The sequence below is a fragment of the Crocodylus porosus genome, unplaced genomic scaffold (genome assembly GCF_001723895.1).
Source record: "Crocodylus porosus isolate Cpor-Errol unplaced genomic scaffold, CroPor_comp1, whole genome shotgun sequence".
In the NCBI taxonomy this organism is placed as follows: Eukaryota; Metazoa; Chordata; order Crocodylia; family Crocodylidae; genus Crocodylus; species Crocodylus porosus.
Window position 1 is genome coordinate 71,187,628 of NW_017728918.1, and position 17,394 is coordinate 71,205,021.

Sequence of the window (17,394 nt, forward strand, 5' to 3'; positions counted from 1 at the left end):
ACTACAGCTCGTCAAACAAGCTTTAGTTAAAGCGCTCCCTGCTGCAATTTTGAAGTGTGGGATGATGAATACACAAGATGCTGTGGGCACTTTAATTAGAGTACTTCCTGAGAACTGTTCTAATTAAAGCACCCCCACTTCAGAGCACATGTAAAGATGCCCTATGTGCCTAATACTCCCAAAGGAGGTTCATGAGAGATTCTATTCCACTTACATGAAAACCAGTACGTTAAATTGACAAGAGCTTCTTGGGAGGAGTTAAGTGACTATATTCTACTAATTTTTGATGAGCCCAGTTTCAGTGGGAGTTTTGTCTGTTAATGAACCACTGAACTGAGTCCTTAGATTAATGGCCAGGTTAAATGTGCAACCAGTACACAGCTGTGTGACTACTGGGGGTGTGCGAAATGGGCCGTATTCGATTTGGATCAAATCGGGGACAGTGATTCAATTCATTGATTCGGATCACTGTCCCTGATTTGATTCAGCTGAATCCGAACCTGAAGATTTGATACTGATTCGGAGGATCAACAATTCGGCCATAGACGCAGCTTTAAATGTCAGAATAATTCAAGACAGCAATCCTTATACTGTCCTCATTAAATATATTCATGCTAAAATCCCACTGTTCAGATCTCATAAGAATGTGTCACATTTCCAGGAAAAATCCCCAAACTGCATTACTGTAAAAACATTTTCCTAATTTCCAGAATTCTGTCCTGCTTCCACAGCTGCAGGCAAAGACACCAGTTATCTGGTTTTGATTTTAGAAATTTTACCTGTTTTTCACAGAGCACATAAAGTCAGGCCAGGACACAGCCTTTGAGGTAGCTTGTGTGTTTGTACAAAGGGAAAAGTTGCTTGATGAACTGAAACAAAAGCATTTTTGACGGTGGAAGTGCTGTTCATCATGTAGTTAGTGAGCCAATAAGAACGGTGTGCAAAAAAAGTCCAAATAACTGGAGTTTTTTTTTTCTTTTAGTCAGAAGGCAGGGCATGGTTGTACCTTATGGACTACCTTGTTCAAACAGGCATAAGCTTTTGTAGGCTATAGGCTATATAGCATTTGACAAAGTAGGCTGTCTACAAAATCTCATGCTTCTTTGTAGTCTACAAAGTGCCACCCTACCCTGCCTAATTTCAGGCTAAGACTGCTAACTAACATCTTTTTAGTGTTACACCAGCACTGTCCAAAAGGTGGCAGGAAATCTTTTCCCTTTATATAGTTCCATTCTTTTTTGATCAGAGTAAACACTGCTAAATCCTGGCTATTGAAGAAAATGCACTTAACTCCTGACCACACTAAAGCTACCTTTTCACCAAATTGGTGGAAAGGTTTCTCTGATATTCAAACATGCAGCTATCAATCTCAACCAGTAGCCTTTAAGTATTTGGAGATAAAGAGATTAACTACACAGATAACTAAAAGGCAAACACCTTTTTTTGGCTGTTTCTGTTTGATTTGCCTCCCTTCACATACAACAGTTTGCTCAGGGCAGACACATAACAACACACACATTGGCACAACCATTTACTCTCTCCACACAGGCAAACATGACAGTAATTGCTTCATTTCCTTATTTTAGGGCTTGTATTTTTATGCTGTCTTATGTCATAGCTTCACTTATCTCTAAGCCCAGGCCACGTGAAACTCTGTATAAGCACCTAGTGTATCCTTTCACACAACTTTCATGCCATGAACTTTGGCCCCCTGTCCCACCTCTGAAATGAAGGTCCAGAGACTGCTTAATATAATACACTACACTCCACGTCAGTTTAATGTAACAAGGAATAGCATGCAGGCACTGCCAGAGAAAACAGTACTTTGCTGTTTATACACAGAGACTGACCTTAGACATGGTGATGTGGACTATCTTGTTTGCAGACTGCTAACTAATGATATGAAGAATGTTTGATTTCCCTTTCATACCCTTTGGACAGTAAACATAGACTTAATGTCATAAGGTTTACTCTCAAGTTTCAACCAGTGGCTAAAAAAGAAAACAGCTTGTGGCTTCCTCCATCATAGTTTAATCACAAAAAAGGCTTTTACATTCCCATTTTTCCTCACTTGCTTGACACCAAAGGTGACAGTGATGTCTGATATTCTGCTCAAAAATCATGTTTATCTACTGACTGGAAACATGCTTTCATGTCATGGCAAGGAAAATGTTAGTGGTAAAGCAATAGCATCCCTTTAAAACTTGCAGGCAGAAACAGCTTGAGGAAATGGTAACATCTGAAAGAAAAAGATTCCTATAAAAAGTAGATTAAAGATGAAAATTTGCATATAATCTGCCAACTATTGCAATCCATTAGAAAAACCACAGTAATGCCACTGACTTCAATGTGCAGAGATATACAAGATAAAAAAGGGCAACATAAAAAGTGCACTTTTTATATTCTACAATTTATTTTACTGCAATCTATCCCCACTGTTACATACATATTAACTGAAAGAAGTAATCCAGATCTTGGCTATGGTGGCTAACTACTCAACTGTATGGCTCAGATAAGATTCCACTGGTATTTTATGGTGATTGTGGGCCAGGTTACCATTTAGTATGAATCAAAATGGAGCCATGTCAAATTACATTAACTGAGAATTTGGCCATGTGTCTTTGAGGCTGCACAATACAATATGCTAACACTGGTTTCATCCACTATGTAAATTACCCTGGAATCCAGATTGGACAGGTCAGAATAGCTGTTGCAGTAGGTACCATTAAAGCAGTGGTTCTCAACATTTTTAGACTCAAGGCATTCCTTGAAAAATGCCAACTTACTTTTCATTTGTTTCTTGACTACAGAAAAAATAACAAAGAATTTTTCTGTTGCCAAGAGCTCAGAAAAACCACAACAGGTAAGAATGGTTTTAACACTATGAATTACTATTTGAAATTTCTGGGTTTATCTTATGAATCATGTTTGCACACCTGACAGTGCTAATAGTCTACTTTTTAGACCAACACAGCAAGCTATATACCTGAAACATGGAAGATATTGTAGTTAGCCATTTGGAAGTGTACACTTCATTGCTAAACAGAAAAAAGCAAAATTCAACTCCCTGTCTGACAGCTGAGACCTTCAGGAAAGAAACCTGCGGGAGCTTTGTGCTTGCCTAATCTGCATATTCAGCAACTTGTTCACAAATGGACTTTGAAACCTAGGGGAACCTCACCATCCTTCTCCTCCCCCGTGGAAGATGAAGTTTCTTTTCTACCTTAGAGAACTTTTACGATCTCTGAATTCTCCTCTGCCTGATGAAGGGTGTTTGGACCCGAAAACTTGCAAAGAAAGAATTTTTTTTGTTACTATTTAGTTGGTAATAAAAGATATTGCCTCTATACTAAGAGTTTTGTCTGTAGACTACACTGTATTTTTTACTGCTGGTTCTTCTTGCAGTAATTCTACATCAGATTTTAGTAGCGTTGGAATGATGTTGTAGCTGTGATGGTCCAGGAATTATGCGAGAAGCAAAGATTTTTGTGGGTAATTTTTTTTGTGGCCTTTTATTGGCCCAAACGCATGGCTGGGATAAAGTCATTCTTCATCAGGTTTGTGAACACCTCATCTAACTTTATCCCAATCAATTAGTCCAATAAAAGATATCACGCACAAAAATCCACACCAGATTTTAGTAAGTTATAGAATATAAGGCCATATGTCATGTCTACTCCTTTTTGGGTCAATGCTAAGGCAATTTCCATCAGTTTAAATACATCATTAGTCTATCCCCGCTCAGGATTTGTTTAAAATGCATAGACTTTAGGATAGTCTTGCTGTAAACCAAGAAATAATAGGGAAGTAAAAGAAAAAGGAAAAGGAAAAGTTCTTAGAATTTTTTCTTTCATACAATAAGTCATTCTGTATTCCCTGGTCTGGGATATTTCAAGTTCAAAACATCAACAGGCACTCCATTCTTTCAGTGAGTTATTACAGTAGAAGCTGACTGCATCAGGAATAGAGCAGTTAAGTCTTCCAAATTCTTATTTACTACCTGCACAATTATTCTTGCTGGATCTTTAGCTCAGAGCAGGAGTCACTGTTTCTCACTCAATGTCCTTCAGAATTACTACACCCTGCATAACTAAGCACACCAGTGCATTCAGCTATCACAATTCATAACTTTCCTGAATTATGAATGACCCATTCTGATGAAACCCAGCCAACCCAGCCTTGTGAAAAGTAAAACTTCTGTATCATCATGGGGAGTTGTTCTCTCTTTTGGCAGTGGAGTGTCAGTATAAATGTCAACACTTCTAACGGTTAAGTCAGCAGTGATCTAGACCAGTGTTTCTTCACCTGTGGGTCGCAAGAATATATGAAAGGGTCATGGACAAACTTTAAAAATGGATTCTCCTTTAAAGGAGGAAAATGTGGGTAACTGTGAACTCTGAACAACTAAAGGACTTATACAACATACACTGCACAGCTCACAGGGGAGGGATGAAATGCTTCAGGGCAGGGGAGGCCCCTTTAAAAAAATCAACAGAATTTTTCCTCTTTCACTGCTCCTTTGTTTAACTAACAGAGTAAAAACTTCTGGCTTCTTGTTTTTCCAATTGAAAGACTGAGCCTAATGACAATCTCTGGTACTTAAGCTGTCTGGCACCGAGAAAGCTTGCAACCCAGCAGGAGCCGGGTGCACTCACTATATTTACTTGACTATAAGATGACTCACATGAATTAGTTTTAACTTGAGGGAAATTTATAACTTTGTTATAATTTTCCAGGTATACAATCTAATTATTGAAAGTCTGCCTTGAATTTGTCCCCTTCCCACTGCTATAGCAGGGAAAATAAATCTGAGGGATCAAGTGGCCTCCTTGCCCTCTGGATCCCAAACTTCTTCCCTACCCCTTACTGTCAGACTGTGCTCTCACTGAGCACATGGGATTGAGGAGCAAATTTGAAAGCAGTGACTTTGAAATAAACATCTAGGCAAATTACCATGGTACCCATAGACTTAGGTCATCCAGAACTGACAGAATTTATCTTTTTTGAAATGGCTACAAGTTTTAGCACAGGTACCCCATAAACACACTTTTAAGCAGCACTTTTGTAGTTACTTGGATATAGTACAAACTGCATAATCATCTAAAGTAAAAAAAACTCATGATTTACCATGAGTAGTTCACTGGACCAGGCCCCAGCAAAGTCAAAAGCATTTCAAGCCACAATAACTCGGAAGCTCAGCACTTAGCCTACAAAGGCTTCATGTGCTAATTGCCTCCTGTTCATCACTGGAACCAAGCGTTCTTGTCACAAGTCTTGGCATCCTTCACAAATTTATATGCAGGTAAGGCGCTATGCAACCTGGTCCAATTCCACCTCATGGAGGGTAGGGCCACACTAATCACATGCAACAGGCTGAGAGAGGAAGCAACAGAGGGATTCTGGGTGAACTGCTTGGGGTCCCATTTGGTTCAGCGATCATTTGAAATGGGAAAGAAAGGTGCAGCTCAGCTGTGGGAGTAAACAGGAAGTCAAAATGTATTCAGTGTTGCGACTCACCACGACATGAAAAACAATCAATGCCGATGAGAACTACACATAATAAGCACTACCATATATCTAATTCAGACAACTTATTCTAATTGCCTGCATGTAAGATTCCTGCCAAAAGATTTTGGAAATATCTGAAGCCCCTGGTGGGGGTGGAGGATAGTTGCCAGTTATAGGGCCACTGATGGTTTCAGACTGACTTATGGATTTAGACTTGATTTGGCTTGGAATGTGAAAAGTTTCTTAAAAAAAAAAGTTTCCATATTTACCTGGCAGGAGAAATACCGTGACCAAGATAATGCAATTAAAATGGCACAGTGGAGTGGAAGGTGCGCCCTTCTCTGCTTGTGGACGTGACTCCCTATGACAGTCTCACAGTTAGCTTCCCACTGGCAAGCTTCCAGTGGGAGGATCTTGGCTACACAGCAACTTCATGGAAATGGGAGATTCTTCCCTAGCTTGGTCCTGCAGCTGTATGGCTGAAGGCAAGCAAAACCTGGGGGTATCCGAACTCCAAGTCTTGGGGCTTGGGCCTGCACACAGGATGCCTGCCAAAAGATCTGGGTATATCTGAAGCCCCAGGCTGAAAAGTCTGGGATGAATGATACTTGCTGGTATGGCCACATATGGTTCTTGAATGATTCAAAGGATTTGGAACTGATCTGGCTAGTTTGACCTGGGACACAAACAAAATTCCCTTTTTCCCCCAAAAAAACAGGTGCATGTCTTACCTGAGAACATGTGGTATGCAAGAAAATACAATATATCCAGTCTGTCACATGCTCTGAATGTTGGCATTGAGCTGAACAAAAAAAAGTATGTTCCCATTGGTGTATTTGAGGTTTCCTTGTATGTGAATATAAAATGAGGCACTTTTTTCTCATGCTAATTGGGGGAAAAGCTTGTCTTATATTCAAGTAAATATGCTAATAGATGGACTGTATCTTAGTAGCAAAGTGCATGGTCAGAATAGTGGAGGACACCCTACCTTACTAATGCTGTTAATGCCTTCCTATACACAGCTGGGGGAGAGTGGGAACAAAAACACTTATTATAGGCTCATCTCTATTTACACTGAAGGCAATGGTTAGCTGCAGGGGGAATGAATAGAATTGTACCAGAAGTGCGTGCTTCTGAAATGCAGAGCTGCGTACTCTGTAACAAGGCAAAATTCTATATGCATGCACACAGATATGTTCATATGCACATGCATTTTTACATTTTTATTTCTTCAGAGAAAGATTTCTGAAATGGGAACTGCATTTTCTGGCCTCAATCTGTTCCTCCTCCTCACCCAGAGGACAATCTAGCATGGTTCCCAGCCCAAAGAACCCACACAAGGACTTCCTGTCAGTGGTAAGCAGTTTCAGAGCTGAAAATTAACCCATCTGTGGGATGGGTAAAGTGCAAGGAGAGCCTTAAAAGTTAGGATGTGGGGGTCATAAGGCTTTTGTTTGAGAGCCTTCTCGTTCAGACTTACTTCTTCAATACACTCATCTTTCGTCTATACCAATCACAATCTTTTCCCAACGCTGATTCTGCCAGATATCATAATCTCCTGTCCACAATTCTTCTTTAGTCAAGAACTCTCAGTCTGGTCCTGCCAGGCATCTCTCCCTCTTGGCCATGATCTTTCCAACCCCCTGGATGGTGTACAGTAGGCCAGTGATCCCACTCAGCTCAGTGCCAACATTCAGAGCATGTGACAGACTGGATATATTGTATTTTCTTGCATACCACATGTTCTCAGGTAAGACATGCACCTGTTTTTTTGGGAAGGTAGAATGAAGAAAAAAAAAGATTTTTTCCAGAGTTATGGCTGCATAAAGCAGGGACAGAGCATAATGTTCAGCTGAATCACCCTCCTTTTTCTGCTTAACTAAAAGTTGAAACCATAGTTGTTGCTAAATACTGGTCTCCATGGATGGATCTATGATCTTAAAAAGAGCTAAAAAGGAGCCTCCAAAACTATGAAATAGGAAAAAAAAGGCAAAGAGCAGCTAGCAGGCTTCAAAATCACTCAAGGAAAGATTAGCTTGATTCGTGGAATATCAAGACTATCAAAAAAGAGAGATGATTGATCATTCCACAGATGTGGAGTGAAAAAACAATGAGTCATTAAGTCAATCGATTCCCTCAGCTGTCTGAATAGTAATGCCACTGCTGGTGCATGGTGGAGCAGGAATCAAAGCAGGGTGTTTCTATTCTGTGCAGAAAATCACCTTCTCTATTCAAGACATGCAACACAATTTTGGGGGGTCTGATTTTTTGGGAAAAGGTGCATGTGGTATGTGAGTAAATACAGCGATGGTACTGCTTTCTAGGGTTTACAGATCACTTATATAGCATCCATTACCAACTCATCTGAGCTCACTTTCCATGATTCAGCATGAAATGTATTAACATTCCCAAATACAGGGAGAAAATTATTTCTTGCCAATGTTATGAGACAGGAAAAAAATTCACACTAGTAAAGCAACATGTCCAGGATTCCAGAGCTTACAGTTAGTGCAGCACCTGGATACAGAAACAAGGCTTGCTACTCATTCTGTGTGGCCAGGTTTGGGCTTTCATGAATTTCTAACAGGAGTGAATTACATAGGCCAGGACCTATGACATGGAACTTATCCTTCAGCTTTACAGAGACAGAAAGAAGATAGCTCCAGTGCAGAAGATTGCTGGGTCAGGAATGGAGAAAACGTGTTTTATTCAACTTGGGCTTAGGCTACCAAACTGGTAAGCAGCATAATACATTGAACATGTGTGATAAATTTCCACTAATCTGCCTCCCTCTGAGTTAACAGGTGCATCCTGTACCAGCTAATATTTTTGAGTAACCTTCCAGCAAAGGCAAAGATATTTGACTTGTGCAGTCTCTGAAAAGAACAGCATCTTGACTGTACTAAGGTGGGAGAGGAGAATGAGCAGAGATACAGCATTCCTAGGACTGTACCGAGAGCAGGTGTGAGAGTGCCCAGGTCAGCAGATATGGAATCAACTACCTCTCACACAATTTCTGGGCAGCGCCGTGTGACCAGGCTGCTGCATGCCTACCCAGAGTGACCTCCTACGTCATCTCCAGATGGCTCTGGCTCCTAGAGAGGAGCTTGAGGAGTGATAGCAGCTGCATATAAGGTCTTTGAAAGGTGAAGATATGTTCTGTGAAACAGCAGGCACAATGGATAACTCATTCTCTGCTTAACAGAGCTTCTGTCAGGCTAAGTAGGGCTAGTTTAGCTCATCTTTTGCTAACTGCAGCTGATCAATTGATCAGTAGGTCCATCATGCAGCTTGAGTTTTATCAGCTAGTTTATAGTTGATAGCAAGTCTTCTGTAAACCTGACTGAGAGTCTAGAAAGAACACTAAAATCCAGATGATGTCCCTTCTGGTAAGGGAATGCATGGTATTCACATCACCAATACCTGTTCCTGGAACATTTCCTAACTCTACTGGATTAGCAGGGTGTATTGCTGCATCATCACTGTAGTGCACTATCTGCCCAGGCGAAAACAGATACATATGCCAGCAACAGGCCTTACCTGAATCACCCTAAGCTTCTTCTTAAAACAGTTTTTTAAAGTGGGAGCTCCTGTAAATCTACTAAACTCCAGGCACATGACAGACTGTGCATCCTTGAACAAGTCATACTTCATCACATGTATAATGGAACTGACAGTACTTCCTTGCCACATAAAATGAGGTTTTCAGCTGTTACAGTTATGAAGCCACATGAGTACTTTAGATTTACTGTTGGGATGTGGAACAGGAAAAAAAATCTATGGCATTTCAGGGAAAACCTGGTTTTGTTGCCAAAACACCCAGAAACAAAACCAGTGTTTTATGTAGTGCCAGCCAGTAGCTTGTAGTTTTGGAAAAAATGGGATATCATAATCATTTTAAAGCTAAAGTCAAATGATTCAGAATTTAAAGGATCTTTACGAAAAGTTTTAGGTCTAGCACTTAAATCTCGTGCCACTATTAGAATCTGAAGAGGGAGTTTGCAAATGCAAATGCACCAACATCATTTCTAGTAAAACAACATTTTAAAACCCCAGCTATTAAATAGATCTAATGCAAAGCAGTATTTGGTGCTTCCCCTTCTCACCAGCAGCACTAGAATGCAATTCCCAACATACTGCTGAAATCCACTAGGGATACTGGTCACAATTTTTACCTGAAACCTATATATGTGTCAACAATACAACAGCACTCCAACAGATGGTATTTCAAACTCCTATGTTTGAATCGTGGCTATGGTAAATGTTCTTGGTCACTACATATTTTAAGCACATAACCTCAACTGATGGAAATAGTAAAGTCTAGATCCTCAACTGGGGTGTAACAGAGCTCTGATGGACCCTAGGTAGAGCTCTACTCTAGCTCAGGATTAGGGTCTTAACACATAAGCAAAGAAAAGCTGTCTGTCTGTTATTAGGCATGAAAGCTCTGAACTTTCACTGAAGAAAAAAAATGCTTGCGACCTTCTTCAGTGGCTCAATTGCATCAGTACTGCACTTGTGAACATTTCCTTTTAAAAGACAGTCACTACCCCAAGATGGAAAGTTATTCTTTTATATAAATAAAAGTTGCATTGAATGGAATTCCCTATGTAATAATAGTTCTTGGAAAACTCAGTCCCCTCCCCCCTCCTACCCTAGATTATTGTTTTTCCAGGAAAACTTAGCTAATCAAAGTGGACTGAATTAGGGGGGGTTGTTTTGTTTTTTAACACATCTAGTCTGCCATAATAGAGCAATGTTTAAAGGTTAAATTCTAATTGTTTTACAGCAACAAAACAATATTTGGGAGAAGAAATTTTAGAAAAGCAAGGTATCACCAAAGAGAACAAGTTCATAGCTTGGAAAGTTTACAGATCAACAAGTCACTTCCTTCTGAAGGATTTATTATTTCCACTCTTATTTTTATTGTTGATATTTTGAGCAAGATCATTGGAAATTGGTTGCAAACTGAAAATACTTGTATTCTTGTCAGTGGTATTAAACTCCAGTTACTGACCTTAACTGTTATTTGAGGGATGGAGAGGAAAGTGCCAGGAGAAGTATTTGCATGGAATTAGCCACTTTGTCAGTCAATTGTCTAAAATCTCAACAGCTCTTCACTATTTCCTCCTGTACTTGCAACACATGGGGGAGGTTTAGCTTGCACCTGTCCTTTTACTGTCTGGAGAGATCTGACAAGAAAAATCTCAGCAACACCAGGCACCTTCAAAGGGTCACAGGGAATAGAATACAAAGGCAAAGAGGAATAGAATTCAAAAGAATCTCTATACTCAGTATCAGTTTCTAAGGCCCCATCTATACATTACATTTAAGGCATGATTAACCAGTTAATCATGCCTTAAGTGGTCACCCTGCCATATGTTCAATCAATTAATGGTGTGATAGAAAGGTATAAGATACAAATTTATTCTACAAAATATGAATAAATTTGTATTCAAAGTGGTTTCCTATCACACCATTAACTGAATGTGTGGCCAGGGGCCCCTGTGGCTGGAAGCCCTGTCAGCTAACCAGAGTTTCTAGCCATGTGCACTCCTGAGCCTGGAAGCTCCCAGATGAAGGACAGCCCATGCACCCCCACAGCTGGAAGACCAGCTGCTGTGAACTCTCAGCTGTGAGGGTGCATGGAGCATCCCTGAGACTAGGAGATCACAGCAGCTGGTGTCCCAGGCTAGCGACAGACATTATACATCAGCCAGTTTAAGTGATTAGAAACTGGTTTAAACCTGTAACTGAACAGATGCTCAGTGCACATAAACCAGTTTGAAAATGGCTAAAAACAGTTTGAAATAAGCCTGGCTGAATGTAATATAAGACTTAACTGGTTTGGGTCAAACCAATTTATGCAGTGTCTGTCCCAGACCCCTTGCTGGTTTAAGTTATATCAGACACCCCTGCATCCTGGCATGCTCGCTGGGCCGGGCCGGGCCGGGCTCTCTGCTCCACAGCAGGGCTGGCCCCTCCCCTTGGCTCCCTGGCTGAATCGCCGGCAGAGACTTGCAGGCTGCTCCCTCCCTCCCCCTCTCCACTCCCTGCTAAGCAGAAATTCTCCCCTCCACTCTGCCTTGCTGAGAGGTATCTATGTATTAGCTAGCAAACCACATGCTGGCTCTGGTTGATGTTGTGACAAAGGCAGAAGCAACAGGTAGCTGGTAATGTGTCTCTGTTGTTTCCTGAAAGGGGTGATAAACACTGAATTAGGGGTAATAAACACTGCTACAAATTCCCTGCTGGGCTAATCAGAGTGTCCTGATGCCCCCGCCCCCCTCAGCTCAGCACTATAAAATGAAGGGAGGGATGCTTTAGAGCTCTCCTGGCTTCTAGCCTGGGCCACTGCAGGCATGTGCCTGCATTTCTGGAATGAAAAGGTAATGTCTATCCAGCTCCAGACCAGTTCAAGCTTTGCAGGTTAGACTAACCCTCAAAAATTGAATCAATTCAAGCTCAGGCTTTCTGAATGTCTGTCCCTTCCCCCAGCCATGGGGGTATGGGAGGTGCCCCTACAGCTGGGAGCCCCATCAGCTGAAGGGGTTCTGAGCCATAGGAGCCTGCTTCTTGCTAGTACAGGGGGCGCCCAGGATTGGGTTCCTCCTGCACTGGCAATAAGGCATCATAGGATCTGATTTGTGAGCCCACAGTCACACCTCTTGCCATGCACATGGCATGGCAGGATGTGCAATTGTGTGGATGGTGCATTAGATCCCATTGCACCTTATCCAGCGTGTGTAGAGGGGCCCTAAATAAATCAGTTGGAGTATGTATGCTTCTGCCTAGCATCCATTCCCTAAGACAGCAAAGTTCCTAGAAGCCCAAAAGGAGAAAAAACCTTTGACACATATTTCACACATGGTCACTATCCCAGGAAAAGGCATTTTTGTGACATTAATTCTGAGCACTGAAAACATTCTGGGATCCCAGTCAAGAACAACCAGGTCCAAACTCTGAGAGACCTTACGAACTGCATCTGATAAGTGAGGGTCAGAGTCTGTCAGCCTTTTTCACACCAGACTGTCTCGATGAAATCAACACGGTTACTGATTTCTGTCAATGGGTCTACAGTTGATGCCTATTTGCAACAACACCAGTTAAGAACAATCATCACTTAACCAGCAACATTTCCCTTGGGCACATTCCCTGCCATGTATTCAGATGACACTTTCTAGAACAACAATAGTTGTTTAGGAACAACACAGCACCTGGGCATGGACATATTGTCACGAACAAGCATCAACTGTACTTAAGTAATGTCAGTAGCATGCATCTGATTGCAGAACACAGCTCCTCACTTAACATGCAATTATTTTATCAGTTACATTTTTTAAAAAAGTAAACCATAACTAGATTAACTTTATAATGAGTAGACACTGGGTCAAGGACCAGAATACAAAGTGATCCAGATAGCCAAAGGAACAGCTTCAGGGTTTGAAAACCCCACCAGTTAAAGGTTTAAGAAGATGGAGCTTTTAAAAGGGGGTGAATTTTTCAAGGTAGTACATGTGCTGCCCACTTATCTAATAGCCAACTTGCTAAACTATATGGAGTGATTTAAAAAAGAAATCATTTCTCTCCACTGGATAATTTGTTTTCTGGTTTGGTACATTCGTTACTTTACCTTTTTCACACTATAACTTCCAGGGACATAGGCATCCCAACACACTGTATAATATCTATATGACAGGGCACTTCCTAATGAGACTATACTGCATTTCCATCAGCTGTTCTACTGCAACAGCCTTCCCACAATCCTTCTCAAACAAAAATCTGAACTAGTACTTTGTGCCCATGCAATATGGTTTCTTGTTGCCTTGGGTTGTTTATCTGTGTTCAGAGAAGATCAACACAACTGACACCCACTACTTCTTACTAACAGTTTTCATCAATATAACTTAACAGCTTTCTCCAAAAGTCCGCAAGGGCCCTCAGCCTCCTCATTCAGCTGCTTCAGACCCCACACAATTAGCTAATTAAAACACTGCATTAGTCACTTAAAAATCCAACCTCCCACCCTCTTTACTATGCCATGCTGGGCATCAGTTCTCACTAAGCAACTATCATTTTAACCACTCACTCCCTTTTTGTCTCATCAACCCACCGCTTGCAGTCTCATCCTTGTAAATGAGACCTCTGCCCCTGTTTACAAGGATGGCCACTAGTTGCAATAGCGCCATGAAGAGGAATAAGGACCCTTTTATTCCTCTGTGGCTGCTTTAAGACTTTCTGGATCTGGAATCTTGGACAAAGCAGGTCCAGAAAGTCCTGAACAGAGTGCTTTAGATTCCCCTCCAGGGAAAGGAGCAGTTTCCACACTTACATTGGCTAAATGTACAGTGGAAAATAAACAACCCTTCTGAAATGACTTTGTTGTCCATGGAACATGGTAGGGATCGAGACCCCAAGGCACAACATCTGGGGCTCCATACCTGCATCCTATTCCTTCCTTATGACAAACACAAAAAATATGACAATGATTTATTTTTGTGTTAAGAGTATCCTTCCGCACCACAGAACCAGGCAGCAATAGCATCAGTAATTAGCTAATTTTCTCAAAATCAAAGTCACTCTTCACATAAAACAAAGCAAGCAACAGATGCGTACATCTCTTTCCCCTTGTTTCTTCATTTCACACCTGTTGGCTTGACCCTGGTCTGCTCTGCTCCAGACTATCATAGCAGACAGTAACCCAGAGGGCAGATCTACCTATTCTCCACTGCAGCAGATTGTAATGAAACATTTTAGGAGGGCAGCAGTACCACACAGTACCACACAAAAGTGACCTTAGCAAACTCTCAATTACCTGCTGGAGATCCATAAAGACATGTCTCTCTCCTCAGCTCCTGCTATGCAGTACACCTACATGAGATCATGCAACATTCTCCTTGGCTTATGGATCAGCTCTTGGTTACTCAGGTACCCCACTATAGCATTTACACATAGCCTTGTTTTTTGGTGGGGGTGGGGGAATTTGTTTTTTCTTAAGCTGACCCCATTTCTCTCTCAGTGCTGCATAGAAAGTCTTATTCCCTCTCTCTGGTTCCATTAACAGCTCCTGTAAATAAAACAGTAACAATCCTGGAAACTTTTTATGCAGCTATCTGCGAGGGACTCTCCAGGAAGGAGGAAAGAGGAACCCACAGATGGGAAATATAATCCTGGTATCAGTTCGTAATGAGACAAAGTCCATTGGCTACATGACAAGAAGATACAAAGGAAGGCTGCATGGTCTATTGAATGAGGCATTAGACTGGAAAGAAGACCTAGATTTTATTCCTGGCTCTGACCCATGAACAGACGCAAGTTATTTCACCTCTGTCTGCCTCTCCTTCTCCTCTTGCCCTCTGTCTGTCTCCTCTATTCAGGCTGTAAGCAAATTGCACCAGGAACTCCCTCGTGATTTAGACAGCACAGTGCCAAACACAATGAGGCTACCATCTCAACAGGACCTGTAATACTACCATTGATATGTATTGATATGTAGACCAAGCTGCAGGCAACATTATGGTATTCTGGGTGAAAACATTCGTTTTAATTCCTTGAAGAGGCTGGTTATACTTCTCCCCCACCCTCAATATAGGTAAGGAACAAGAAGGAAATACTGAGAAGATTAGAGAGTAGGTGACAACACTTCTATGACCATAAATTCACTCTGGTCACTATTGGTTTAACAATAAAATTTCATTAGTGCCAAGCATCCTGGAGGTCAAATAGCTGTTTATGATCTCTCCTCTGTTAACTTAACCATGCACACTCAGGTAACAAGAAGATAAATACAAGTTACCCTTTGCCTCTGTAAACAAGAAATTGCTGGGAAAATGCCAAAGTTGTTTGAAAGAATAAAGGAGTGATTAATTGGGTCACAATGACTGTTACATGTGTACTTATCTTAAATCCCTACCTCATGCCCTCTGTCTTGCACAGGACATGATTCACTGTCTGCTTCTGAGAACGACCCAGACTCATCACTGGAGTTTGTTCCATAGGATGGCTCACATTTAATCTGGGGTCTGACTTGGTTGTACATTCCATCTCCCATCATGCCTGGCTCCTGATGCTCAGGGGCCAGGAATCGAGCTCCTTGAGAACAGGGGGAAGATGAAAACTCACACAGAGGGAGGCTACAAGGAGAACCACCACTGCCATCCTCTGCATATGAGTAGGAGGAGCATGAGCTGGAGGTCCTGGTTCTGGTTTCCAAAGGAGGAGAGCGAGGGCAAACTTTAATTGGCACTGGGCAGCTGGTGTTAGGCCGCATCCTTCCCGGCAAGTGATCAGCTGTCAGTCCACTGTGGGAATAGGTCTGTGAACTAGGAAGGGATTGGCTGCCTCCAGCCCACAGACCTTTTGGCAAAGTCTCAGCAAGGTCTTTCTCCAGGCTGCTCACACCAGAATATGAATGCACCGAAGTGTTTACTTGGTCACAAGCATTTGAAGAGAATATAACGCTCCTCCTGTCCAGTTCACCTTCCTGCTTACAAAGAGCTTCAAAACCAGGCCCCCTGAGAGGTGATCCTCCGGGGAAGTTGGAAGCATCCTTTTGAACAGCATGGGACTGCCCATAATTCCCTGTGAAAGGGCTGTAGTCAGTTTTGTGGTCACCCTGAGTTGTCCCCTTTTCAAAAGGGCATGCTGGACTCCTGGCAAAGTGCTGTTGGGAAGTACTTGGGAAGCCAACCAAATCTACATTTTTTGTTCTGTTGAAGAAAGACCTTAAGCAGGAAGGAGAGGACCCACTTTTAGACCTGTCAACACAAGTAGGGCTTGGCTGTTTCCTATCCATTTCAATATCCCCCTCTTTATCCCTGATGTCAGGTTCATCTCCAGACAGGCAAAGTGTGATGCTTTCTTCATCATTTTCCTCATTCGAAGGTTCACTTTTAATCTGCCCCACAGCAAGTCCTGATTTGAGGCCATTACCAGAGCTCTCATTACCAAATGTGCTTGCAAAACCTGAGGTACTGATGTGTGATGTGTTGTAGACATTCTTGGTACAAGCAAGCTGGTATTTCTTATATCTGGGGTACCGTGTTACTGCATCTTTGTCCAAACTGTCTTTGCTATCTCTCAGCATGTCCGAGTCAGGCAACATGCCTTCTTCCTTGTCTGCTCCAGAACCAGTGGATTCAAAGTTAAAGGGCTCCTGCTGCATCCTCTCTCTTGGGCAAGATATCTTTGAAGTCTCTGATTCCATAGTTTCCTCCTCTTCCCCATCTGAGTTCTCTTCATCATGCATTCGCTGACAGGCAGTATCCTTTTTGCACAAGAAGAGGCCATCTTCATTGTTCAGCAGCTGCGTCTGAAGAAAGCTGAAGCAGGAATCCTCCAAGTTGTGCATGCGCAAGAATTCAGCACAGTGGATGACCTCTTGGATGTTTTCTCTGCTGAGTAACAGCTTAGCAGTGTAGGCAAACTGTAACAATGGACCAAATCCCCTGGCAGTGACCTGCAAAAAAAACAGGGAAATTGCTAGCATTACCATCAACACAGCCATTGTCCAAAGTCCTTCAAGTGCAGTTAGATAATCTGACAGTTCTAATGTCCAGAAATAAATACTGTAAAGTACCAGTTAATCTTTTATCAGGTCAGCAACGATGCTACCTCCAATAATTAACGCTGCCTGCTCCATGTTGCTTTAAAATCACATTAAAAGTTATGCAAAACATTCTTTAGATTGAATGACTAAAAAGCTATGAACCAGGTGCTTTTGCTAATAAGAGGAGTAAATATATATTAACAAGTGTGTTATTAACTTTTCAATGCGCATATGGGCTTCCACACGATGCACTGTAATTACCAACAAGATACAAAAGAAAGATTTATTCTTCTAACCCTGGTGCAGAATGGCTTTTTGGAGAATAAAGGAGTTGCACT

At 41.7% G+C, this 17,394-nt stretch overlaps 1 protein-coding gene across 4 annotated transcripts in view; it reads right to left on the minus strand.

The window, feature by feature from the left end:
- Positions 1-17,394, minus strand: part of BACH2 (BTB domain and CNC homolog 2) — a 264,660-nt gene that overhangs the window by 10,823 nt on the left and 236,443 nt on the right. For all 4 annotated transcript variants that reach the window (XM_019537759.1, XM_019537761.1, XM_019537758.1 and 1 more), the window contains one exon: positions 15,422-16,966. In XM_019537759.1, coding sequence (XP_019393304.1) covers positions 15,422-16,966 — 1,545 coding nt within the window. The remainder of the gene's footprint in view (positions 1-15,421; positions 16,967-17,394) is intronic.